This window comes from Penaeus japonicus, unplaced genomic scaffold (genome assembly GCF_977035675.1).
Source record: "Penaeus japonicus unplaced genomic scaffold, GWHDUDI00000001_assembly GWHDUDI00000024, whole genome shotgun sequence".
Lineage (NCBI taxonomy): Eukaryota > Metazoa > Arthropoda > Malacostraca > Decapoda > Penaeidae > Penaeus > Penaeus japonicus.
The window spans coordinates 3,968,781-3,996,282 of NW_028234426.1; the positions used below are offsets into that span (position 1 = coordinate 3,968,781).

Genomic DNA, 27,502 nt, shown 5'->3' on the forward strand with positions numbered 1-27,502 from the left:
TCAGTGCACGCGCGTGTGATCGAGAAAGTGCTAGTACATCCAACGCGTTCTAACGGCCCTAACCGACACCAGCGGAGCACGCGATATTAGCATCTGCAGATAAGCCACATAAGGCCTGTTATTTTGTCGCCCTGTTGATCCCATAAGAGTCTCACAGGCTAAACTTACGTACGTGCTGACACCCTGTTATGTCAACGGTTTTTACTTGGAATTCCTCAAGGATTATGTGTATGTGTGTATGTGTGTGTGTGTGTATGTGTGTATGAGAGAGAGAGAGAGAGACAGAGAGAGACAGAGAGAGACAGAGAGAGACAGAGAGAGACAGAGAGAGACAGAGAGAGACAGAGAGAGACAGAGAGAGACAGAGAGAGACAGAGAGAGAGGGGGGAACAAGACTAGGCAAGCAAAACGAGTTCGTTAAATGGTCTCTACCGCAATTCTCCCAAAACCACAAGAATATAACAAGATAACGCCCATCTTTTTTTCAAGAAAGCAGCAATAAGGAAAGAAAGTTGAGCAGCTCATAACTCTTCCTTTCTATTTATCTGGGCGCGGTGAGTGAAACTTAACTGAACTAATTCAAGAATATCACACACAACACGTGCACCACGAACCCATCTTGTACTCGAGGACACACTGTATGAAGAGTGAAATGAGAAAGAAAGAAGGGTAGAGGAGAGATGTAAACATTGATGTAAACATTGATGTAAACATTGATGTAAACATTGATGTAAACATTGATGTACGTGTGAGTGGTAGTAGAATGAAGGAGTCGGTGGTAGCAACAGTTACATAATTAGATTAGATAAATATCTTGAAAACTACAATATCTGAGGTGATTCAGATTATTATTATGACAGCTCGACGCGATAACTGAATATTGTATATCAAATTGAACATGTTGACTGTAGTAGGTGACTTGCAATTCCAGAGAGCAGTGTGTACAAATGACACTATAAATTTAATATTTAGTGTGTGCTACAAAAAGTTTATTATATACATATATATACACCTACATATCCAATATATGTATCGTAAAGGGCAGACATATATAGATACATATATAGTGCACAACTATAATGCCACATATCATAAACCGACCCCACACAACACACAACACACAACACACAACACACAACACACAACACACAACACACAACACACAACACACAACACACAACACACAACACACAACACACAACACACAACACACAACACACAACACACAACACACAACACACAACACACAACACAACACACAACACACAACACACAACACACAACACACAACACACAACACACAACACACAACACACAACACACAACACACAACACACAACACACAACACACAACACACAACACACAACACACAACACACAACACACAACACACAACACACAACACACACACACACACACACACACACACACACACACACACACACACACACACACACACACACACACACACACACACACACACACACACACACAACACACACACAACACACACACAGCACAGACGCTCGCACGCCCCTCACAAGCCACACCCCTACAATATAACGAAAATAACGTTTAAATGAACTAAACTACGACCTTGAGGTACTAGCGCCCATTCACGCCCACCTTTGCCTTCGTCCAAGCTACATGGGCGGCACAAAACCCAACTGGTGTATCGGTTATGGTAATGAGGAGGAAAGGTTAGCTAGTTATGACGTTTTGCCGGGGGGGGGGGGGGTCTTGATGGTAGTGGAGGGAGTAGAAGGGAGGAAGAGAAGGAGGAGAGGGGAGGAAGAGAAAGGGAGGGGAGGGAAGAGAAAGGGAGGGGAGGAGGGAAGAGAAAGGGAGGGGAGGGAAGAGAAAGGGAGGGGAGGAGGGAAGAGAAAGGGAGGGGAGGAGGGAGGAGAGAGGGAGGGGAGGGAGGAGAGAGGGAGGGAAGAGAAAGGGAGGGGAGGGAGGGAGAGAAGAGGGAGGGGAGGGGGTAGAAGGGAGGGAGGAGAGAAAGGGAGGGGAAGGGAGAAGAGGAGGAAGGGAAAGGGAGGGAGAGGGAGAGAAGGGAGGGAGAGGAAGAGAAAGGGAGGGGAGGGAAGAGAAAGGGAGGGGAGGGAAGAGAAAGGGAGGGAGGGAAGAGAAAGGGAGGGGAGGGAAGAGAAAGGGAGGGGAGGGAAGAGAAAGGAAGGGGAGGGAAGAGAAAGGGAGGGGAGGGAAGAGAAAGGGAGGGGAGGGAAGAGAAAGGGAGGGGAGGGAAGAGAAAGGGAGGGGAGGGAAGAAATGAAGGAGGAGGAAAGAGAAGAGGGAGGGAGGGGGGGAGAGGAAGAGAAAGGGAGGGGAGGGGAGAAATGAAGGAGGAGGAAAGAGAAGAGGGAGGAAGGGGGGGAGAGGAAGAGAAGAGTGGGAGGGACGGAATAAAAGGTGAAAGAAGAAGAGAAGGGAAAGGGATGAACATAATCAGGAAGGGAGGGAGAATGAGAGAGGAAGAAGCTAAGGAAAAAAAGGGAAGAGGAAGAGGAAAGAGGAAGAAAGAGGACAGGAAGAAGAGGAGAGCGCGGAGGAAGGAGACAAGCCGACAGCACACGAGTGGCACTGTCGGAGTGGCACTGTCAGAGTGGCAGCGACAGGGGCAGCGAGTGCGCTCTGACCCACGTGATAAAGTGTGGGAGTAAGATGTACCTAAGAGTGCACTCTGCCGCTCCCGGGGACGCGGCGCTTAGTGGTGGTAGTGGAAGTGGTGATAGTGGTAGTGGAAAGTGGTGGTGGTATAAATAGTGGTGGTGGTGGTGGTAGTAGTGATGGTAGTATGAATAATGGTGGTGGTGGTAGTATGAATAGTGGTGGTGGTAGTAGTGATGGTAGTACGAATAGTGGTGGTGGTGGTAGTGATGGTAGTACGAATAGTGGTGGTGGTGGTAGTGATGGTAGTACGAATAGTGGTGGTGGTGGTAGTGATGGTAGTACGAATAGTGGTGGTGGTGGTAGTGATGGTAGTACGAATAGTGGTGGTGGTGGTAGTGATGGTAGTACGAATAGTGGTGGTGGTGGTAGTGATGGTAGTACGAATAGTGGTGGTGGTGGTAGTGATGGTAGTACGAATAGTGGTGGTGGTGGTAGTGATGGTAGTACGAATAGTGGTGGTGGTGGTAGTGATGGTAGTACGAATAGTGGTGGTGGTGGTAGTGATGGTAGTACGAATAGTGGTGGTGGTGGTGGTGGTGGTGATAGTGGTAGTGGAAAGTGGTGGTAGTGGTAGTATAAATAGTGGTGGTGGTGGTAGTGGTAGTATAAATACTGGTGGTGGTGGAAGTGGTAGTATAAATAGTGGTGGTTGTAGGTGATGGCAGTGGTGTTTGGGTACGAGTTGTGGTTGTCTTGGTAGTTGTAGCGGTTTGTATGGTGGTTGTCTGCACTGTGGTTGAAATGGTAAAGAAAGAGAATGGGAACTATATGGTGATCTGTTGATTATGCAAAACCCTACATAATTCGTGTGTTGCGTGTGCAATTTCAGGGATATGTTATTACTACAATATAGCAACATGAACACTGTTGCTAGTTGAAATAAGTCCTTTACAAACGACATACTACAGTGTAAAGTAGTGTGGTGGTGATGGTGAAAGTATAGTGTTGTGACAGTCGCTTCTTTTTTTTTTCCAGTGTTGACAATGTTGCGATATGAAATTAAATATTAACGATTTCTTTTAATTAAAGATTACGAAAAGTGAACGCGTTACTATTTACGTGATCATGGAGGTTAATTAAATCGAAAGTAATTGAAGATCATGTATATGATTTCTGGTGAGCGTGTGTTTATTATTTGCGGCGCCAGTCATGTGTATGTAAGACTAACGTAAGGATGAGCGTAAAACTAAAGAAACGTGATATTAGGTATGGTTGTATGTATTTTCGTATTCTATTGTTATTCTATTGATTAGTAATAGTGAATATGGCTAATTACACTGTAGTATCCCGGGTTTTTTTATCGCCTCAAAATTATATTAACCCATCTTTATTTCTATGGTCAATGAAAAATAGAAATTCGCCTACCATTGAGATTTTTTTTTTTTTTTTTTTTTTTTTTTTTTAGCGTGACATGGAGATGAACCTTCAGGTAATATAAATAATTTCCGTTTTTTTTTTTTTTTTTTTTGAAAGTATACATTCTTGTGCCAATTTCATTGCTGGATTATTCAATTATTTCATCACTCCCCCCTCCCCCCCCAAAGAGGACTTAACCGACTGACGTATATGCGTACTGTCCATTTTTTTTCTTAGTAATAAAGGAGTCAGTGAGCTGATTTATCTTGCTTCACCCATTTACCTCATTTTTTGCAGTTTCGATTTTTAAAAACTGCTATCGTTTTTATTGCCCTTATTATATTAATAATGGTAATGATAGCGTTAGCATTGCTACCATTAGCCTACTTGTACATGGATATATTCGAGTAAAATGGAGTCGAAACTGCTCCCGTTTGTCGATTTTTTTTTGTATACAACAAGATTCCAGTAAGAAAAAAAATCCAGTTTAAGTCGTAGCCCTATATGCAAAATAATCCATTTAAATTTCGCAAACCACGGGCCAAATTTCTTTAATCAACTCCTAATTGCTGTTTGCCTTCATGTTTTAAAACGGATCTTTTACTTCATCATTTGCCATCAAACCAGGCACATTTACTATAGGCAAAGCTATTATTATTACAAAACAGAATAAGTTTACTGGTATAAGTGTGCGATTTAATCATTACTCTCATTTATATTAGCAACTATCTCTAGCTCTAACGTACTCTGAAGATAACCCGAAATGTATAGGTAATCAACCTTTGGGTTTTAGTCATGCAGAGATTAGATTATGCACGTACTCCTCCTCCTCCTCTCATTTTAAATGATAACTACTTATCATGTCCTAATCCCTACCCTTGTTATCGAATCATTCCCCAAAACCCTCAAAATATTGCATTGAACGGTTAGAAAAATAGTGCGTCATAAATGCTAACCTAAACCTTATAATCAAAATGATCTGCTTTTCCCGCCTTCCATTTTGAAAGTTTGCGCGGGAACTCTAACGGTCACTCGTACGATCAGGCAGAGCTTATGGAAAAATTGTACGCATGTAACGGAGATCTTACGTCTCTATAACTTGTACTTCCCTTTCCGCTGTGAAATGTAGTTTACAATGATAGAAAAGATAAGAGATTCCCATGATTAACTTTGTTGTAAATGTTTTCTTTTGAGATCGACTGCTTCTGTATCCGCCATCCAATGCAATTTTTTCCCCTTCCTTCCGTTTATAATCATATCTTTCAATCCATAAAGTTTGATTTCATGTTTAATATAAATGAGCCCATAAACCGCGAAAGAATAAGGTTACAAACTTCAACAATTATAAAAAATGAAAGATTTAAAATCCTTATCAAATGTGTAGTACATTTCAAGAACAAAGAAAATTTACCATTTCAAGGTCTCCACAATGCCGTTGCTGCAGTACGAAAAGATATATAAAAATTTGAATTCACAATCTACAGATTGTTACAGATAATCCTTCGCCATACAAGCGGTTATTTATAAAGAGTTTACTAAAGACTAGTACAAAAGACTAGTATCACAATGAGTGAATGGCAGGGATGTAGGTCTCACTTTTGTCTGTCCTGTGGTCAAGGTGATTACTGAAAATTATCTACCACATCGGTCATTTAATCCTGTGGCTGAAACAAGGAAATATATCACCGTATCGAAGAATAGAATACTCCGAAGTCGTCCTCAACATCAAAGGCAGCGAAAAAGAGCAAGAACCGACTATGTTCCTTCTAAAAGCCTTAATACTAATAACGTAATAACGTAAAAAATAACAATTACAACCAGTACAAATCTTTAAACAGACAAAAGCCATCCGCAAAGAACCCCGAATGTGCCGCATAATACATACCTTGCGGTGGAAGGTCTACTATGGTGAAACAGATCGCGGTGTCAGCAGCGGGACTCGCTAATATCGACCTTATGTACGTCAATCCAATGTCATAATGATATACGCAGATGAAGCTGGACATTTACCTGATAGGAAGCTTACGAAAGGGATGCATGAAGGAATGAAAAAGTGCAAGCTAAACAGAGCAATGGAGAATATGAACATGGCGTCTGGTAGATTTGAATTTACCAAGGTTGCGGCAAGTTCAATTATGCAAATAACGAGCGACATGTCATGTATGTTAGGTGAATCACTAGCTCTTGTCTGTTTTATCTATGATTTGTCATCTCACCGGTACATATAATTCTGATGGAGATTTATTCAAAATCACTGCTCTGCTATGAGCATATAGGTAATTTCCATGATGGTTGTAAGGCATCTGGTTAGACAATTCTTTGTGGGTCGTGTGGTCTATTGGATTAGTAGCCGGGTTCGAGTCCCGGTCAGGGAGGTAAATTTGTATTTCTCATTAATGATGATCTACATTAACACTGCTAACATTCTTGCCCACACAAACTTCAAAATTGGAAAATTGGAAAAAAAATGATTTATTACTCTCTCAATGTAAATCAAGAAATCACTAGTTCTATCAATACTTCATAGATCAACAAAATAGGATAACGAATCAAAGAAAAATTGAGGATAATCGAGTTTAACAATCCAGTATATATTAAACAAACACTTGCTTGCTTGCTCGAACACCGGGTCGCATCCCGCTTTTCAAACAAGAGTCAATCGGATTACTGTACCTAGAAGGCCAGCAAAATCATATCTAAGGCGAGTTTCTGACCATTCCATTTTCGAGAAATTCGGTAAATTGCTAGCAAGAACCGATTTTGAATTGTAATGTTTCAGACGTGCCTGATGCGTCACAGGTAGTTTGAATGACTCTGCTAGTTGTACAAGTCGTTACTAGCCTAACATGAAATGAAAATGAAATAGCTCAGGGAACATCGGATATGCCTTCCTACCATCAGCGAAATAAGCCTACCCTCAGCGCAAATCTAAATTATTTTCACAAAGCGAGAACATTTAACCGACATTCTAGTTGTTGGCTAGAACCTGTCGCACGTCTATCCTAAACAGTCATTGTACAAAACATTGTTATAAGTACCCTACACCCTCCCTCGCAATAATAGTCCACATAAATGGAGAAAACTGGGTCCTTGGGGAAAAAAAAAAAAAAAAAGTATAATCAGGAGGTTTGATTCATTAAGGAATTTTATACTTGCTCTATTCACGTGTCAGATCGAGACCATCACATTCATTCATTATTTTATGGATAGACTGGATAATAAAGATGAAGTATTTTGTCTTTATGCTCAGTCTAATAAGTGAGTTTTATGTAAAGATTATAATAAGCGGATATGGACTCATACTATAATTTCAAAATCAATAAAGCCTGTCAAGAGATGAGATGACAAGCCTATCAACATCGCAAAACACACAAGGTTTAGACGGAGACTAGAATTATAACGAGTAAATGGAAGAGTTCAAAGGCTGTAATATGTCAAAAAGAGGCGAGCTTGAAGTCAAATACAAATAACCATATTTACATATAGAAATTGCATTTTAATTAGGTAATAGAAAACATTGCCAGTGGAATGGAATGGCTCACATTTTGTAATGAACACAAACAAATCAGATACAGCTGATGACTAATCGCTTTGTGTCAGTTGTGTAAAAAAAAAAAGTGGTCTGCCAAACTAGCTGTCCACTAACAGCAAATTGGTTACTATTAGATACATTAACATTTCATCGATTCCAAATTAGAAAAAAAAATACACAGCAATCATGGCCCAGGGAATCCTCAGCTGCAGGAGTGCAATCCTTGTGGCTTACCTGGGTATCTTGCTGTACCACGAGTTCCTCCGCGGTTCAAGCACGGAACCTCAGGTTCAGGTGGAGGCCCAGCAGGATGCCCTCACCCCAGGACCAGTCCACGTCCCAAGTCTGGTCCTGCCGGAAGCCACGGAGATCCTGGGCGTCTTGGGGGAAGGCGAACCCGAGAGAGAGGCAGCACAGAAGACCAGCGGAAATGCAGAGAAACTACAGCAAGCCACGCAGGTCCTTCAGAACGTCGGCGAATGGTTCGGCAACCACGAGGTCATGGCCACGCTGACGGAGGCCAGGCTGGAGAGCATTGAGAAGCGGCTGGAGACCTTCTCGCGGATGGTGGACAACTTCTCCAAGGGGCTCGACCTCACGTGGAAGCAGATCGACTTCGTGAACAAACATTACACGGGAGAAGTGGCCACGAAGCTGGAGACGATGATGTCCTCGGTACAGTACTTCCACAAGCAGCTGGAAACCCTCAACCTCCAACAGCGGACCGACATCGACACCAGCCAGCAAATGACATCCAACTTCCTCTTAGTGAACAGCAGACTCTCAAAACTAGAAGAGAGATCGGAGGAAGAGAACATGGGGACTCGTCGCATCCAGTTCGACCTCGAGGAACACCTACCACTGCTCAGATCGATGGTCAAGGAAGAAGTCCGAGCTCAGCGCGTGCCTGACGACCTCGACTCCCGCATGGTAGCTGTGGACGAAGCCACCGTGGCCACCATCAATAGGATGGGCAATCTCGAGGCTAAGGTCGCCGAGTCGGAGAGGCTGCACGCAGAGATCCTTAGCCTGACCGACAGCCTCATCAGGCGAGACAACGAGATAAACAACTTGACGGCGCTGCTCCTGGATCTCGTTAAGTCGGTTCACTCTACCAAGGGCAGTCCTGAGCTACCTCCTTATCAAGGCAAGTTTTATAACTTATGTTCATTTCGCAAATGCATTACCTTTATCTATACATATTGCATGTAATATCAATGTTAACATAACTACTTCAGTCTCAAACATCTTAAACATAAGTCTACATTACTACAATTCATTAGTGAACCCCATGCCAAACAACAATTTGGCTGAGGATGGGTGGCACCACAAACTCCTAGCAGCTGCAGGAAAGAAAGTCTTGAAGGGTGCATATCCATGGTCTACACCAAGAACCATCTTTAGAGAGCAATGACACGCAGCAAGGTGCTGACCTTTGACACTATGTACTTGTGAGGCTGGATGTGCAGGTAGAATGTGAAGTTCCAGATCATGTACATTGTCAGCATTTTGACCCTTTGCCATTATGGCTCCTTTGTGATGTGGCAATCGTAAGCAGGTATCTCCTTCCTTTTCCCCATTTCTTATTTATTTTGAAATACATGATGCAGCAGTTTTTGGCCTGAAGGCGGGCGTCTTTGCATACATCGTGTTGGGGGAATTGGATCACTTTCTTTATTGCACTATGAGAAATTAACGAGTTTTGATTAAAATTACTATCAATTATTATAATTGCCTTAACCCATTGTGGACGGGTGTCATTTTGGCCTGACGACGGGCGTCATGACGTACATGACGGTCAGGGATATCACTGACTCCTTACTTATAGTGCAATAAAATAGTAGTCTTGATGACAATTACTTTAATTACCGTAATATTAAGCAAACCTAACATCAAACCTAAATGGCGGCACCTTCTAGCACCAGTAGGAGAGAGAGCCTTGAATGGCACTCATCCATAGTCTCTAGCAAGCACCATCTTTAGAGAGCAATAGCTTCCTCTAAGGTACCGCTGATTAAAGATGTGCAGGCAGAACGAGAAGAGAAAGGCGACTCAACCAAAATGTGTGGTGCCTGTAGGGATGACTTTTACTGTGGCACTCAGTCATAAGCACAGGTTTCCTTCGTCTCCCCTAATGAAAAAAGTTGCTTTTTGACCTCCCATTAAACAGCAATTCTTCTATCACACCGAGTTTAAAGAAAATAATGAGCTGATATGGATCATATACTATAATTTTAGTTAAATGCAGCATTGATAGGGCCTGTCATATGGCACATACAAGTCTCTAAACACAATAAAACAAAACATAAAAAATGGCTCTGAATTTCTCCACTCTTTGTCACTCGCTACAAAACTAAAGTTTGTTGCTTCAAGCTGCCTCGCTCTGAAATAAAACCCATCCTGGAGACTGGGCAACCGAATCTGAGTTAATATTTAGCAAAATGGATTTAACTAAGATCCTAAACCTAGATGGCATGACTTTATCCTAGCACCAGCAAGAAAGAGACAGACAGACAGCACCTTGAAAGGGACCCATTCACGGTCTACAGCAAGCACTAGCTTTAGAGAGCGATGGTACATAGTAAGATGCTGACCTCCTGCTCTAAAGGACCAGCGATGAAGGATGTGCAGGCAAAACGAGAAGAGGAGAGCGACTCAAACCATCCCTAGTGTCTACAATGTGCTCCTATCCCAGTACGGCTGTCTTGTACTTTAGCACCCATAGTCATAAGCACAGATTTCCTTTCCTTTTCCTTACCTCTTCATGTAATCTTCGTTGTAGATGGTTATATATACAAAATGGTGCTTTTTGTCCTCCCATAAAACAGCAAAACTTCTATCAGAGTATAAAGAAAACGAGATAAGGACACCATACAACAGTTTTAGTCAACTGCAGTATTTATGAAGCCTGACATATGACAAGTCTCTCAATATAATAGAACAAAATGAATACAAAAAATGGCTCTAGTTTTATAGAATGACAAAGAATGGGGAAAAGTTAAGGCATGTCACGTGAAGCAGGCTTGCTCCGAAATAAAACCCATCCTGAAGACTGTGCAAGCAAATCTATCCTATCTGCAATGGGTTAGCCCCTCTTGTAGGTCAACCACTGATGACCATATCAATTGGTTAATCTGTTAGTTTCAAGGTATTTAAAAGTTTGATATCGTGTTGTAATATTGATAACTGAACGCTGTTGACTTGTTGAGCCTAGGTAAGCAAAAATTAAGTGTACTTTGAGATCTCGATAACCAGTTGTACCCAAATCTATTTACAAAATAGTGCAAGATATTTGAGAAGTGATGCACAATAAATTAGTTCGAAACTGGAGCTTCTACATTCTTAAAAAAATGTACTTCATGATGGAAGAAACCATTTGGTTTCAACATTAACATGACTACATTTCACCATTAATAGGGAAACAACTACACTGCGATTTCGCAATAATTTACATTTATCTGTGAACGTATATTTTGATACAACCTGAATTGGGTTAAATTTAACCTGAACATTCATTTGATAAGTATATCTAATGGTGTCTGGGTAAGTCCTTCTAGACTGGTTACATGACAGATTTCCATCTAATTAGATTTACATCTAATTAGATTTCGTACAGATTATGATAAAAGGTTTTAATAAATTAAGCAATTGAAAGGGAATTCTTGCTTTGCCACCCGATAATCAAAGTAAAATAAATTTAAATTCTAAATACTATATAGCAATGGGAGTCAATAATACTATAATTCATTACAAGGAATGTAATAATTATACTTCATTTGTAGTCTAGTTCCTGCATTTCAATATCGAAACAAGATGCACTCATCTTGAAAACATCTTACACCAACAGGAGAGTGTCGCACCCCTTACCTGCGCGTAGGCCAGCTGTGCCTCGCCACTACACGCACGCCCACGCCCTGGGTCCACGCCCGCGACGCCTGCCTCGGCTCCGGGGGCCAGCTAGCCACGCCCTCTAACCTCACGCTCTTTGCACGTTACCTCAAAGCCAACAACAGTAAGTGCAGGATCAACACACAGTTGGTAATATTCACTTTTGGAAATTCAATGCAGGCTGAAATACTTATCCTCGTGCAGAATGTTGTAGTAAGAAGATAGGTATTAGAAGCGGATTATTAATATGTATTATTAAGTATTATGAAATATCATTATTAAATATTATTATCAAGCATTATTAAGTATTATTAAGTATTACTGAGGTCTATTCAACAACGTCGCGAATGGGTTCATTTCAGTCTCTGGCGAGGTGTGGGTGGGCGGGTCAGAGCTAATCTGGACTCTGGATCCGCAGCCGCCCACGACAACAACGCTGGACGACGATCAACAACAACAACAACAACAAACTTCACCCGTCGCCACCAAGCCTCAACATGGCGGCAACATCCTGGATGACTCGACCTTGCGAATAGCTAACGAAGCCTCGAATTCGTTAGTCTCGAGCAAGCGCAGCAGCAGAGAGACTAGAGATCCCGAACAAGCACAAGCAACGAGACAAGACCAGTGTCTCGCCGTGGTACTTCGAGACCAAGTCCATGCGGTGCTGAGGCAGTGCGGGGATAATAATATCGCCGTCTGTCAGCAGAGTAGTTGACGAGACGAGATGATGATGCTGAAGTCGACGAGACAATGCTGACGTCGACAAAAGGCCGTTGTGTGGTCAAGTATGTGATATCGTAAATAATGTTACCGGGACTGTAGAAATACCCATTAAATATAGGTTAAAACACCTTCATATAAATATTGAAATTAGATATCGTAAATAATAATAAAAGCACTGGTATCATTACCTAGACTAGAAAAGCCTAGAAAGGTGGCATACAATTACTTTCTTTGTCACGGACGAAAAATAAATAGCAACACACTCATTTCCGAAGTTTTTATTCATTCTCTTCCTATAGCCTCTCACATCCACCAAAACTTACAACAACAAAAGCTCCCAGGCCTAACAACAACGAACAAACAAAAAAAAAACTACAACAAAAACCCCGAGAGCCAACAACTAAACAATTAACCATTAACTTTCTCCCCATCTCCCCCCACCCCCCTCCTACCCTCCCTCTCCCACACACATACCCACACGCACCAAGACCTCTCCCTCACTCCCTATTCTCAAGGCACCAGTCGAAGGCATTTTGGAAGAGCTTGGCCCAGGGAGCGGTGAGCCTCGACTGTTCCCCTGGCTTGGTGACGAGAGGGGGCGCTAGGTGAGGCCACTGCCACGTGATGACACAGCGCTCTGGGTGTGGCATGAGGGCCAGGTGCCGTCCGCATGGGGATGTCACGCCCGCGACACCACCTGGAAGTTTAAACGATTGGATTATTGTAAAGGGTAGATTTTTAATCGAGGAAGTTCGGCGATTGTGGATGCGAGTGGTTAGATAGAATGATTGTAAAGTAAAGTATTTATTTCCGATTTATTTCTGGTTTTGATTAAAATAGGACTAATGGGGAGTCCTGTTCAGTTCTGAGGATTTACGGAGAATCGTAATACTGATACTCCAAAAACAAACAAAAGTCTCCAAAAAACTCGCCAACAATCCCAACCAAACAAAAAAAAAATACAAAAATCAAAACACTCCACCAAAAATAACTCAGAAAAAAAATACCACCAAAAATCCGCAAACAAATTACCAAAAAAAGACACTAACCTCGAGAGCCATTGGGGTTAAGTGGATACGCTTCCGTTACGCAATCACTGTCATCAAGATAACGGAGTGCCACGCAGCCAGAGCTCTCCAGCTGAGGCAAGACTTCCTCGGTACGGTAAGTGAACTGGCCTGGTGAAGGAAAAAAGAAAAATTTAAAAAGATTCAAATAAACTTATGAAATGGTAAGGAGTGTTGGTTGTGAGAGGGGAGGGATGTAGCCTGAAATTGCAAATGATTGTATGATTGTCTGGTTGTGTTTTTTCCATTTTCCCTCGGGTGAAAAATTGGCGGAAATGCGATTTAAGTTTTGCAGATTAACATAAGCAGCATTTTTAACAGGTCACAATTAATCCTACGAAGAGATATGCAAGCTATGCCACTGATTATAAATGCTTGCTTTGAGTGATTATTTTATCTGATGGCACTGGCAACCAAACGATAAACATATAAGCTTTAAATATAGGTTTTCTGTAATGCCATTTTTTTTATCATTTTAATTTCTATCCTCACTTGCTACATTCAGTCGATATAGCATAGAAAGGTATACATATTTAAATATTATTTCCTAAAAGGTTAAATGGTAAAGTACTAACAGGTTAATACACACTGCTATGTTGCCTAGTCTAAGATCCGATTTCATTGCAATAACCATTTAGTATTTATCTAAATCAACAACAATTTAAAATCCGTTTTCTTAATGATTTTAGGTAATCCTTGCTAACACCGGTATAATTCAACACATTTTACACCATATCCCAAACAAAAAATCCCATTTCTATCCTTCCCTCCCCCCCTAACCCCCCTAGAAAAAAAAAATCTCACCTTCCCCATGCGCCACCCACACGCCCATCTTGGCTCCGCCCATTCCCGTCAGGAGGACGGACTTCGACTCCTCAACCAAGACTCGAGACCAGCGGGACTCGAAGCGGCCGGATGTGTTGTGTGCGAGGCGGACTGACGGCGCTGGGGTTTTCTCTTCTGCGGGCGGGAAAAAGACGGGGAATTTGGACTATTAAAAAAATTATTACATTACAGAAGTAGGAGAGAAAATCTTAGGATATGGCAAGCAACTAAAAATATAATTTGCAGATGGGAAGAACAAGGGTGGATTAGGCCTAGAAAATAATTTCGGTGGAAAAAAATACAAGTGTTGGGTTTAAGAAACATTTTTTTTTTTTTTTTTTTTTGGAGATATCAGCGTAATGAAATTGTTAAAGAAAATGAGGATACCGAGATTGAAAAAAAACTCATGTTATTTTTATGGTTTATAAAGAATAGCATTTTAAAGAAAGTAATAAAGAATGATCTGAATATGATTACAAAACAAGAAATCAAGAACTATCTTAAAGACTAACCCATTCAAGGAAACCTGAATAGGAGAATCAGGAGGAGAATGATGTGGACTGCTTACACTTTATCATATTTATTAATCATATTTATCAAAGATTGTAATAAACTTATTTTGAGGGAAAAGAGATGAATGTAAAATTATATGGGCAATCTTTACAAATACAAACTACAAAACAAAACAGGTTTCCAAAGAACAGTTTCGCCCAGAAACACTAACTCAAAAAAAAAAAAAAAAAAATAACGTAGAAATATATAAAACATTTACCAACCTACACCAATCAAGGACGCCCCCACCCCCCAAAAAATAATAATAATAAAAAATAATAATAAATAAAATAAATAAATAAATAAAATAAAAATAAAAAGACGCCTAAAAACTACAAAAAACACTTACTCTCGTCGCCGGCCGGGTCCAGCCAGCCGAGCAGGGCCATCAGCTGACAGCCATTGCAGACCCCGAGGGAGAAACTGGTGCTGCGGTTCCTCCACGCTTCCAGGGCGGCTCTCAGACCCTCGCCGCCTCGAATGGCAGCCGCCCAGCCCACGGCAGACCCAAGGACGTCTGTGGGGGGAAGGTGAGGATGATTAGGGGGGTCTGTGGTCGGGATTGGAAGGAAGGAAGGAAGGAAGGAAGGAAGGAAGGAAGGAAGGAAGGAAGGAAGGAAGGAAGGAAGGAAGGAAGGAGAGAGGGACGTGGGTGTGGGTGTGACAGCAATGAAGAGAGGTTTGAGGGGGGAGAAGGGAGGGAAAAATTTAGAGAAGTAGGGGAACAAGGGAGAGGGAGGAAAATAAAAGGGGGAGGGGAAAAAAAAAAGAAAGAACAACGAAGTGCAAGAGAAAAGAACAAGGGCAAAGAAGAAAAAGAAGGGGTCTGAGGGAAAAAAAGAAAATAGAAAGGATGATAACACGGCAACGGAGAGGAATCGAATGAGAGGAAAAAGAAAAAAGAATTGGGAGAGACGAAGAAAGGTGGTAATATAAACAAAAAGGTAAGAGTTAAGGAGAAGGGGAATCAACCGTCTTTTTTTTTCTTTCTTTTTTTTAGAATGCAGAGGCGTGTATGGGGAGAAAAAAATAAATGAAAGGGAAAAGAAACAAAACTGAGAAAAGATGCCGTTAAATTTACCCGAAATTTAAAAAATACATATCCCACCATATTCATCCATACACAAGTCCTCCCCCCCTCCTCCCCCCGTTAAAAACCAAAAGACGACTCACCGGCATAGCTAAACCCGCCGGGGAAGACCACGCCCCTGAAGCCCTCCAGCTGCGCCTGCCCAGCCACCAGGTCGGTCATGGTGACGTCATCGACCCGGAAGCCCGCCTGCAGGAGCGCCGAAATCATCTCCCGGTCGCCGTTGCTGCCTTCCTCCCTCACGACGGCCACGCGGGGGATGTAGGGGGCGTGGGCGTCGGGTCCTGAGGGCGGGGGGGGGGGGAGAAAGGGGAAAGGCGTTAGGATTTTTTTCTTTTTTTTTTAATGGATGCGGTGGATGGTGTATGTTGAGGGTGATTGATGCCTCTGTCGTGATAGGATCTTGTATTCGTTTTTTGATAGAGCGATTTTGATTAGGATTAATGGATTTGATTCAGTATATTATAAAGATCAGGAATAAGAATGTTAATGGTAGCAGTGACGAACAAAAACATGAACAAACCTATACTTCCTAACTAGAATATCAACAAAATAATACCCGTCAAGAAAGCCACAACAGCTGTACCCCATCCCTATCCCCATCCCCCACCCCTCCACCATCCCATTCCCATCCCCCACCCCTCCACCATCCCATCCCCATCCCCCATCCCCATCCCCCTTAACTCACCCATCACGAAATCCCTATAAGAGAAGGGGACGTGGTAAGACACCCGTTTCCTGGCGGCCATCCCTTCGAACTCGGCCTTGGCACAGTCGGGGTTGGCCTGGCGTCCTTCGAGGTGGTAGCTGGTCTCCTCCCACAGTCGAGCCGCCTCCAGGACGCTCAGGCTCGCCGTCTCCTGGCCGCCGACTTTGATTGTGATCTGGTGGGGTGGAGTCCGTTTATGGTGGGGGTTGAAGTAGGGGAGAGGGTGATGTGGTTGATGGGGGTTGGGATATGGTGGTGGTGGTGGTGTAGGGGGTCGTCGTGAAGGGGATATGGTGGTGGTGGTGGTGTAGGGGGTCCACGTGAAGGGGATATGGTGGTGGTGGTGTAGGGGGTCGTCGTGAAGGGGATATGTGTGGGGGGGGAGGGGGTGTTTGGTATCAGAGGGAAAGGGAGAAATAGGAGGATAAAGATCAACAGAGGATATGGGGAATGCTATGACTAAACAGACAAAAAAATGAAGTGGAGATAAAACAACCCTTTTCTAAAGTAATATCTAGTTTTAGATTTTTTAAAGAGTCCTGGGCCTTCAAGAAATTTGTTAAAAATCCTATTAACTCACCCTGGCTTGTGGACCAGCGTCTGCCGTCTCTCCCAAAGCACATGTTCCAGGAACTCCCGCTGTCTGGAACCTCTGCACCACACTGCCGGCCTCGGATGCCTCCACCTCCAGCACCCACCTGGAAAGGGAATGGTTTCTCTACTTATATTGTAGATTTACTCCACGGAAAGAAAAGATATATAACCCGTAAAATACGAGAAAATGAGGAAAGTAGAAACGTATATGTATATTAAAAGCGACTTGACGTTTTTCTTCCTTTGACGTGACAAGGTTTCGATAATTCACATGACATGTCTTACTTTAAAGCAAAATTCGATCAAATATACAATACAAAAAAAGCCAAAAGAAACATGCAAATCACACACGACACGCATACCCGACTTCCTCGCTGAACAACGCAGCCAGGGTGGGCGGCGCCTTGTCCTGCGACGTGGGCGGAGGTGCGGGCGCGGGCGGCACATCGACAGAGAGGCCGCCCCACCCAGCTATGGCCATCTCCAGCAGACACGTGACAAGACCGCCGTCGCTAATGTCGTGGATCGCCAGGATTTTGCCGTCTACGAGGGTGGTGGTTTGTCGTTGAGGAAAATCATCGTATAAAAAGTGTTTTATCTATTCACTGCACAGGCGTTAATCGTCCTTGGGTGATATGTTGAGCACCAGTATTGTTCATTAGATTAACTGCACCACTTGTACTATGATTCTGAGGTTATGCCGACTACTTGTAAGTTATGCAAGTCAGTTCATTATACGGAACGGATTGTAATCCCAAGAATAAAAATCTATAGGCAATTATAGGAACCATATGAATATTTTTATCAGTCCAATATATAAAGCTTGCAATATTGCGAGACATGTTGGCAATCATAGATTAATCAAGTTTACATTAGTTTATCCTAAAAAAATCTTCTCAAAGACAATTTCACTCTAACAACTTAGAACGACGTAAACAAAGCTACAAGACTCCCACCTTGAATCAACTGCTGGATGACTTTGAAGGCTTCGACAAACGCCGAGATTTCATGACCGTCGACATCTGGGCAATCTCGTCCCACCTGTCCATACACCTGGGCGAGGGCGGAACCAGCCAGGCGGGCGTGGGCGGGGGCGGGTCGCACCCACACCAGCGCCCCCTTGCCCTCGTTGCCCGGGCTCTTCAGGTCCGGTGTCAACACCTTCGGGAGAGGAATGGGAACTTACGGAGCAACGCTAAAACACCGAGTTCCGGATTTTGACTTTTCTTTACAAATTGGTTTCGAATTTTGACATTCAAGATCTGTGGATTCTTAAAATTTTATTTACAGATATTATTTCTTATATATATTTCATAGGTTGCGGATTAATTTTATACATTACTTATACATTTTAGATCTTTTCGCAACATAGGCCTACCTTCGTGACGTCGGTGCAAGGGGCGTAGGCGGACACCACAAGGTCCCCGGGCGCCTTCACAACCCTCTGGCCGCTGATTCGCGCAGCCATGCTAAGCGAATCCTTCCCTCCGTCCACGCCCACGCCCACGGCCTTCATCACCTCGCACATGGCCTCGCACGCCTCGTACAACGCCCATCCCTCGCCCGGAAGCTTGGCCGCCCACATCCAGTTGGCAGAGCACTTTATGTCCTGTAAAATACACACACACACATCTATGACGTCGAGACAGACTAGATCCCTTTAAAAAAGTCACGGCACTTCCAAATAATAGATGGGATAAAAGGGGAATATTAGAAATTAATAGATAGGTCAAAACAAAGAGTCAAAACTCAACGTAACCATAATACATCAATAACCTCAACCCCGTACATAAAAACCTCAAACTAAACCACTCATCTCCAGAAAGCAGCTTACGCATCTAAAATAAATAAATAATAAAAAAAAAACTAAATAAAAGCCTTCAATCAAAAATAAAAAACAATCAGCGTAACAAAACAACTCAAAATACACACACAAAAAAAAAAGAAAACCTTAATGTAACAATCTCAAAATTCAGAAAAAACAACAGATAAGAAAACCTTAATATGAGAAACAGGAGCAGCAGCAAGGTTGGCCAGCGCTTCCAGAACCGTGAGTCTTGCACCGGCGCGAGGATCAACGAGCACCTTGATGGGTTGCTCGCCTATGCTGGTGGCCGCCCCTTCCTGCAAAAGAGAGAGGGGGGGGAGGGGTGTAGTTGCAGAATAGTATACATGATCGAAAGAAAAATTGCAGAAATTTATACCGTATTCTTCAATACGGTAAGGACGACAATTACAACAACAATACTAAAAAAAGATACAACAAATACGATCCCCTTAAGTTAAAACCCAAAAACCCAAAACCCTGAAAATCTAATCCCTAAAACATTCAAATAAATCAACCAATACAAAATACAACCCTCCTTTAAAAAAAAATCCACATGAAAACGATTACAATACCCGAGGAGGGACAATTAACCAGACCTTGCCGAAATAAGAAGAGGCGATGACAGCAACATCTGCCAGGGGCGTGTGAAGAGGTCCCACGCACTGCTGTTGCGACACCAGACCTGTCACGGACCTGACAGCATCAAACAGAGTTGCGTGTTATGGAGGTTTTCACTGCTGTTGGACACAGATGTCAGGGACAGTCCAGTCGATCAAGAGAGAGCAAGGAAAGGAGAGTTTTCTAAGAGAGGGAAAGAGAGGGAGAGGGAGAGGGAGAAGGAGAGAGAGAGAGAGAGAGGCAGAGAGGCAGAGAGGGAGAGGGAGAGGGAAAATGTGTGATCTTTTATTATGTAGATGTCTGACTATTAGTGCATGGTAATTATTCAGGTTGGTCTTTTTTGCAGGGTTGGGGGGGGAGGGTTAAGATCATTGTAACAGCGGTCTATACATGAAAATTCATACAATAGTGCACTCCTCTTTAATTTGAACCATTCAAAATTTAATCCCCTTTGTAAAGCATCTTAAGAAGGTATTTGCATCTGTACCTGGGTGACTTCAATTCCAGGTCACCATATATATCATATTTACAGACATATGCCTTCGATACAAAAATCATTATCCTCACGTTTTGTGTGATTCGCATATCCTAGATCATTGATATATTTTAATTGTATATTCTTCAAATAGACTGACGTGAGGAATATGGGATGTACGACCTAACCTACTTACTCTAAGACCTTTTTGGTTTGAAAGCTTTTTAAGTCAAGGAAGGTTAAGCAAAAAGGGTACAGGGCAGTAATTCTACGGAAATTCGTCTGCTACTCCGGTAAACAAATGACAGTCGCTGACTCACATTCGGTAATCTGCGGTATTTTTTTTTCCGTAGGTATAAATTAAGACTCAAAAGAGGTCATATACCAAATGAAATTGAAATTTATTATTAAAAAAGGAGTATTAGGTGACTATTTTTGTTTTAGTCAATATTAAAAATAGCAAATGACGAATGCATTTATCCATAATCAGTGAAAGTATTACGATCGTGACTTTAATTTACCTTTGTTTACCGCTTAATTAGGCTGAACAAAGAAAACGTTTGACATCAGCCAATCACAGCGCAAGGATGATAGCCAATCAAAGCGTGCGGAAAAATAACTGTCAAAAAACTGATGGCCTTGATTTGGAGTAGGTGTTTTCTTGTTGTCCTTACACTAGTAACCAATGTATGAACTTAAAGAGCACAGCACTTGCTTATAGATCACACTACCATTTTACATATTAACCCATTTATTCAAAACCTCACCCGTGAACCCCGCCCCCACCCCTTGCAAAAGAGGTTTAACCACAACCTCAAAGACAACCACCAACAACGAATATATCGCAAATTTCCTTCATCACACTTTCAAAACGATGTACGAGTCTCAGAAATACCTTATTCGTGAGATAACGCTTGCTTGCTACAGCGGGGAGCCTCAACACACGTTCTAAGGCCTCCCGCACGCCCACGCCCTCTCCCAGGTCGAGTGGTGGAGGCTGCGTCCTCTCCTTCGTCCAGTGGAAGACCTGAGAAAAGTTTTTTTTTTTTTAATCTTGTTCCGAGTTTTTTTTATTTTTATACAGAGAAAACGCATGGAAGAGGAAATAATAAAGAGCAAAATAAAAAAACAACAACAAGAGAACGCGTCGTAAAAAAACAAAAACAAGGGAATACAGTGACAACGAAAACACCAAAACAAATAACCAGCAGCCATAAAATGAACGCTCATTGAATTATTAAAAAAAAAACACCTACAATAAAACGCTCCATATTCGAGTCCTACCTTCTTGGGCATCTTCCCGAGAACCCAATCGAGATGAAGGTCGACAGGATGACGGATCTCTGAGGACTTGGATGCTGAGTCATCAAAGGGTCCTTCTACCAAGCGCACCTGTCAGGATTGAAGGTAGGTTGAGAGATCTTGGGAACTCGCTTTTGCATTTCGGTCTTTGTGGAATTGTGGAAGGGGTTTAGTGGGGTTATCTATCAGTTTCTTAGTTATTTAAAGAAAAAGTGTATTAACGATTTTTTTTTTTTTTTTTTTTTTTTTTTTTGGGGGGGGGGGTGTTCATTTTCTCTTGGGAGTTCATAAACACTTATTTCTTAAAGCAAAAAGAACATATCAACATCTCACACCCCCAACCACCCTAACGCCAATCACCTTATCATCGCCGGTGATCACGCCCACCACGTCCACCGGGCAGCGCTCACGGGCGGCGAGGCGAGCGAGGGCGGGGACGCCTTCGGGAGGGGCGAGGATAGCGTTCGACTCCTGGTACTCGGCGCCCCATACTTCCAGCGTCGAGAGAGTCGGGTCACCCAAAGTGAAGGCCTGGGTGAAGATCGTCCCTCCAGCTCCTTCCATCAGCTCCTTCAAGACGTTGGCTGCAGAGAGGTCAAAATAGGCTAAAGGCTAGGTCAAAAAGGCTAAAGGCTAGGTCAAAAAGGCTAAAGGCTAGGTCAAAAAGGCTAAAGGCTAGGTCAAAAAGGCTAAAGGCTAGGTCAAAAAGGCTAAAGGCTAGGTCAAAAAGGCTAAAGGCTAGGTCAAAAAGGCTAAAGGCTAGGTCAAAAGGCTAAAGGCTAGGTCAAAAAGGCTAAAGGCTAGGTCAAAAAGGCTAAAGGCTAGGTCAAAAAGGCTAAAGGCTAGGTCAAAAAGGCTAAAGGCTAGGTCAAAAAGGCTAAAGGCTAGGTCAAAAAGGCTAAAGGCTAGGTCAAAAAGGCTAAAGGCTAGGTCAAAAAGGCTAAAGGCTAGGTCAAAAAGGCTAAAGGCTAGGTCAAAAAGGCTAAAGGCTAGGTCAAAAAGGCTAAAGGCTAGGTCAAAAAGGCTAAAGGCTAGGTCAAAAAGGCTAAAGGCTAGGTCAAAAGGTCACGGGTTGGGGCCGAGGTGGTTAATTAATGGCCACGGGCTTGGGCCGAGGTGGTGCTAGGTTATAGGCGGTAACGGGTCGGGGGTTAGGTCAAGATAAGGGAAGGAGGGGGGGGGGGCTGGTGTATATATATATATTTTTTTTAGGTCAAAGCAATGCCCCCCCCTCCAAAAAGAGAGAGATGGGATAGCTGTTATCTAGGTCTTATCTATGTCAGAACGAGGTAAGAGGTGTGACGGTATTTGAATTCCAAAATACATGCGTCATTGGATCAGCGAAGTCTTTTAAAAGCTAAGAATTAGAGAATTTTATTTGTAGCAGACGCATTTTTTTTTTTTTTGGGGGGGGGGCAATGCCAAGTTCAAAAATACCACCATAATAAACATCTAATTTAGAAAATCACAAAAAACATACATTTTACATAATCACCAAATTATAAAAAAACAAGAAAAAAGGTAATAAATCAACACATACAGCTTTAAACAACACTCCCCACCCCACCCTCCCTCATCCCTACCCCACCCACCCTCCCTAATCCCCCCACCCCCCCCTCATCCCATCCCCAACCCCCACCCCTCCCTCCCTCCCTCCCTCCCCAACCCCAGACCACCTACCATTCCCCCCCGCGCCCTGGTCGTGGATGGCCAGAATCGGGTTCCGCGCACCCATCTCCAGGCACCCGCGGATGACCCGGTTCAGCTTCTGCTCCATTTCCGCATCCCCGCGCTGAACCGCTCCGAGGTCGCGGGCGGCAGCGTTGTCTCCCTGGACCTGGGGGGGAGGGGACGGGGTGGGTGAGTGGGTGGGGGAGGTGAGGGGGGTGGGTGAGAGGGTGAGGGGGTGGGTGGGTGTGGGGGTGAGTGGGTGGGTGGGGGTGAGTGGGTGGGTGTGGGGGTGAGTGGGTGGGTGGGGGTGAGTGGGTGAGGGAGTGTGGAAGGGGTGAGGGGGGGGGGGGGGGGGGGGGGGTGGGGGGGAGTGTGGGTGGGTGAGTGGGGGGAGTGTGGGGGTGAGTGGGGGGGTGAGTGGGGGGGTGAGTGGGTGGGTGGGCGGTGAGTGGGTGGGTGGGGGGTGAGTGGGTGGGTGGGGGGTGAGTGGGTGGGTGGGGGGTGAGTGGGTGGGTGGGGGGTGAGTGGGTGGGTGAGTGGGGCTGGTTGGGTGGGGATGAGTGAACGAGTGAGTGAACGAGTGATATTATCTCGTATCTGTAGGTGTCGCTTATTACCAGCAACTACACGTTTGTAGGAAACCTTATTCACATGTGTATGTTTGGTGTCTCCCTTGTGTTTATACTGTGTCCCTCTCGCCTGTCTGTAAGGCATGTATATCTCTCTCAATATACAAGATCTACCAATGACTTTGTAAGTGTGATACATATACTTATAAAATCACTTATGGGTTTTATAAGTAGTCATTAACCGTGATGAGGGGGGGGGGGTGAGTACATGTGGTGTGTATTGTGAATGGTTATGTAACTGATACAGACTACAAATATAAATTTACTTAAATACTGAAGATCATTGATTAGAAATTAATGGACGAGAGAGATGAATATTAATGATAATTATTGATGTAGGATGATTATCAATCACGTCTGCAGTTATCAGTGATGATCAAGTTGATTGCAACAAAGGATAATCACCTGGACAGAGGAGGCGGCGCCCCCACCAACACCTATCCTGTAGACAGGTCCTCCCAACTTGATGACGCGATGCCCTACAGTGAAAAAAGGTGTAAGAATTCACAATGAAAAAAAGAGACATTCGATTAAAAAAAAAAAGGTAGATACATCATGGGTTATAAATCATGTATCAACAGGTTTCTGGGAAGTAATCCTAAGAAATTGGGGGGGGGGGTTATATGGAGGGGGGAAAATAATCTAAAAAAACAGGGATTAATCAGATTAGAATAAGGAATTTCGATCGATTTTTCAGACAATTCGTAAAAAAAAAAACATCTAAACAGTGTGCTGGCTCATTGATAATCACAATCAATGACGCCTCAAAATCACTCACATATGCAAATCGATTATTCAAAGTGCAATTACATAACTATGAACCTGCGGCAGGCACTGGACCTATAATTGATATAAAAGGTCATGATTAAGTGATGCCCTATGAACGATTTCAATTTCGTCCTGTTACAATTAATTATTTCCCCCTCTTTATAAATTGGCTAATAGATTTTTCTTCATTTCCAAGCTTGGATAATATAGAAACTTTCAGGTGAGATTATATAATTTAAAAAAAATCATTAAACGAATTATATCTATCTATATATCGGCACAAGATTTCAATCGCCTTTACGTAGTCACCTGTACACGAATTTAAATTAAAAAACATGCATTTAACATCTCCCGAATACACTAAACAGGTATAATTAATCACATTCTCCATACAACCTGAATTCCACTTCCGGTCAAACCCCTGCACAGAATTTTATCTCCACCGAAATTATCATATCAATTCTATACCAAACAGAATCAAGAATAAGAAAAAAAGGCCAACAATATACATATATATAACAAAATAATTACACTATGGAATAATAAAATAGTTTTCTTTTTTTTTCTTTTTTTTCCTTACCCTTTTCCGGCGCCTGTTTTGATATCATGGCATCATCTAGCGTTCCAATGCCGCCGCTAAACATGATGGGTTTTATCCACTCTCGCCTTTCTGATTCTGCTCCACTACCTAGGGGGAGAAGGGGAGGGAGGATGAGGAGGAGGATGAGAAGGGGAGGGGAGGAGGAGGAGGATGAGAAGGGGAGGGAGGGGGGATGAGAAGGGGAGGGGAGGAGGAGGGAGGGAGGGAGGGAGGGAGGGAGGGAGGAGGGAGGAGAGGGAGGGAGGGAGGGAGGAGGGAGGAGGGAGGAGGGAGGAGGGAGGAGGGGAGGGAGGAGGGGAGGAGAGGGAGGGAGGAGGGGGAGGGGAGGATGAGGAGGAGAGAGGGGGAGGGGAGGATGAGGAGGAGAGAAGGGGAGGGGAGGGGGAGGAGGAGGAGAAGGGGAGGGGAGGGGAGGGAGGAGGGGGGAGGGGAGGGGAGGAGGGAGGGGAGGGGAGGGGAGGGGGGGAGGGGAGGGAGGGGAGGGAGGATGAGAAGGGGAGGGGAGGAGAGAAGGGGAAGGAGGGAGGGGAGGAGAGAAGGGGAAGGAGGGAGGGGAGGGAGGAGAGAAGGGGAGGGAGAAGGGGAGGGAGAAGGGGAGGGAGAAGGATGAGGAGGAGAAGGGATTGATGGAATAGAAAGATATGGATTAAAACTTCCTTCTGCAATAATTACATTTTCTCAAAAGTTAAGACTTTATTGCAAGAGACATGAAAAGAGATAATAGGCCTATATACATGTATGCCTTCTATTTAATCATTTCCATTTCATCATTTTTATTTCACCTGACGGATCCGATATTCCTAATAAATCTATTCATGAAAATTCTGCTCCTCACTTACCGACTTCCATGCCAAACGACCGTGCAAAACCTGCAATTACAGGCTCACCGAACTTGTTGCCATAATCGGAGGCGCCGTTCGAAGCCTCGATGGCAACTTCGAGGGGCGTGGCAAAATTGGACGGATATTCTGCCTCGTCTTCCCATGGCAATTTGTAGCCTGGAAGAAAAAGAAAATTGTTGGAATGTTGCTTTTAGCTAATCTATGTGCATTGTGCAATATGCAATCTGTATCTCTTGAACGGTATGGTACAATCAACAGATTTAATAGGACAAATAAGCCAAAAAAATCTGCTTTCGTTATTAGTTATCATTTTCATTGTTTTCAAAATCTTGTAATGACGACACTAAAAATTTAGACAAAACCGTTAAGAAACCATAAACCTATGCAATTTTTCCCTCGTCATTTATACTATTCAAAAACGCATCAGTCGGTGTAAAAAAAAAACTAACCCTATTATTTCTTGTGGATTTTTTTTTTTTTTTTTTTTTTTTTTTGTAATTCAACCTACCGGGTATATGCAAGTTCCCGAAGCAGTAGCCGGCTGTTCCCGCCACGACGTGCCCGCCCCTGCCCGCGGCCTGAACATCTCGGATACGCCCGCCCGTGCCCGTGGTGGCGCCGCTGGGGGTATAGGCGAGATTAGATTATATTTATATCATATTAAGAAGAGCTTACAAACCTTCTAAAGAGTCTATATGCGTCAAAATTATAACGGACTATATTTCGTATAGGAGGTTTAAGTCCCCCCCCCCCCCCATGGAAGTCTGCAAGCCTACGAACAGAGTTGTAGTTATCTTGCAAGATTCTACTTAGGGGCAGTAGGGGGGAGGGCCATAGGGAGGGGGGAGGGCAGGAGGGGGGAGGGCATATACTGCACTGAATGTATATCTATATGCACTCATGTTTGACGTATAAGCAGACACTTGTAGGGGAGATCATGAAACATACAAACGAATTCTGCAAAATAAAAAGATCTATAATAATAAACAAAAGAGACCCACAAGATCTCCCTTCGGCGCCACCAAGACAGACAGACAGACAGACAGACAGACAGACAGACAGACAGACAGACAACCTGAATGGAGCACCACCAAGACCTACCTGAAGGGAGCGACACCTGTGGGGAAGTTGTGTGTTTCGGCCGTGAAAATCAGGTGGCGAAGGCGCTCTTCTACCTTGACCTCGGACGCCCTGGTCGAGTCGGAGGGAACCAACACGGCCGACTTCCAGCCTTTGATCCCACTGAAAGGAATTCCAGATATAAAGTGAAGAATATTGATGAGAGTAAGAGTTAAAATATATATATCATTAATATCTCCTATTTTTGGGACGTGGTTCTAGTCGACTGAAAATTATTCAACAGGCTATTTTTGTAAACACTTTTCCAAACAAAAACACACTTTTCCAAACAAAAACACACTTTTCCAAACATTTTCTTACCTCGAGTTGTCGGAAAACGCGATGACATTATTAGCATGTGTTGTGTCGGCGGTGTTGGTGGCGATCACCATATCCAGCAGAGACAGAGGCAGTTTCTCGCCTTCCAGAAGGTACTCCCCCTTGCAAAATGAGATAATCATACAAAGATACTCTTGAGTAAATTACAATCAATCACTCAAACATGGTAAAATAAATATCTATCGAGAGGGGGGCAGATGCTAAGAGGTGTCTTAATAGATATACTTGTAAATAAAAGTAAATATTTCTCGTTTACGTCCTTCCCTACCTTACCCTTAGGAGGAACCCTTACCTTGAA

At 43.3% G+C, this 27,502-nt stretch overlaps 2 protein-coding genes across 2 annotated transcripts in view; one reads left to right on the plus strand and one right to left on the minus strand.

Annotated features, from left to right (window-relative positions):
* Nucleotides 1-7,629: 7,629 nt before the first annotated feature.
* On the plus strand, nucleotides 7,630-12,339 carry LOC122255158 (uncharacterized). Its single transcript, XM_043019068.2, has 3 exons — nucleotides 7,630-8,708; nucleotides 11,409-11,573; nucleotides 11,812-12,339. Exons 1-3 carry the CDS (start codon nucleotides 7,748-7,750, stop codon nucleotides 12,165-12,167), a joined length of 1,482 nt encoding a protein of 493 aa, XP_042875002.2. The 5' UTR covers nucleotides 7,630-7,747; the 3' UTR covers nucleotides 12,168-12,339.
* Nucleotides 12,340-12,438: 99 nt separating this feature from the next.
* Nucleotides 12,439-27,502, minus strand: part of Pfas (phosphoribosylformylglycinamidine synthase) — a 21,107-nt gene continuing 6,043 nt past the window's right edge. The window contains exons 6-28 of the mRNA XM_086550592.1: nucleotides 27,497-27,502; nucleotides 27,187-27,305; nucleotides 26,848-26,988; nucleotides 26,255-26,367; nucleotides 25,744-25,902; nucleotides 24,884-24,991; nucleotides 23,941-24,014; nucleotides 22,916-23,072; nucleotides 21,596-21,819; nucleotides 21,218-21,325; nucleotides 20,827-20,960; nucleotides 19,437-19,539; nucleotides 19,011-19,136; nucleotides 18,391-18,621; nucleotides 17,969-18,173; nucleotides 17,375-17,555; nucleotides 16,999-17,116; nucleotides 16,398-16,593; nucleotides 15,793-15,993; nucleotides 14,969-15,136; nucleotides 14,047-14,202; nucleotides 13,225-13,353; nucleotides 12,439-12,872 (exon numbers count right to left, since the gene is read on the minus strand). The exon at nucleotides 27,497-27,502 is cut by the window's right edge and continues 131 nt beyond it. Coding sequence (XP_086406718.1) covers nucleotides 12,673-12,872; nucleotides 13,225-13,353; nucleotides 14,047-14,202; nucleotides 14,969-15,136; nucleotides 15,793-15,993; nucleotides 16,398-16,593; nucleotides 16,999-17,116; nucleotides 17,375-17,555; nucleotides 17,969-18,173; nucleotides 18,391-18,621; nucleotides 19,011-19,136; nucleotides 19,437-19,539; nucleotides 20,827-20,960; nucleotides 21,218-21,325; nucleotides 21,596-21,819; nucleotides 22,916-23,072; nucleotides 23,941-24,014; nucleotides 24,884-24,991; nucleotides 25,744-25,902; nucleotides 26,255-26,367; nucleotides 26,848-26,988; nucleotides 27,187-27,305; nucleotides 27,497-27,502 — 3,357 coding nt within the window. The 3' untranslated portion in view covers nucleotides 12,439-12,672. The remainder of the gene's footprint in view (nucleotides 12,873-13,224; nucleotides 13,354-14,046; nucleotides 14,203-14,968; nucleotides 15,137-15,792; nucleotides 15,994-16,397; nucleotides 16,594-16,998; nucleotides 17,117-17,374; nucleotides 17,556-17,968; nucleotides 18,174-18,390; nucleotides 18,622-19,010; nucleotides 19,137-19,436; nucleotides 19,540-20,826; nucleotides 20,961-21,217; nucleotides 21,326-21,595; nucleotides 21,820-22,915; nucleotides 23,073-23,940; nucleotides 24,015-24,883; nucleotides 24,992-25,743; nucleotides 25,903-26,254; nucleotides 26,368-26,847; nucleotides 26,989-27,186; nucleotides 27,306-27,496) is intronic.

Coding starts and splice junctions, on each gene's coding strand:
- LOC122255158 (XM_043019068.2), top strand. CDS start 7,748: ATGGCCCAGGGAATCCTCAGCTGCAGGAGTGCAATCCTTGTGGCTTAC. Junction 8,709..11,408: donor TGAGCTACCTCCTTATCAAG/GCAAGTTTTATA, acceptor TTACACCAACAG/GAGAGTGTCGCACCCCTTAC. Junction 11,574..11,811: donor TTACCTCAAAGCCAACAACA/GTAAGTGCAGGA, acceptor GGTTCATTTCAG/TCTCTGGCGAGGTGTGGGTG.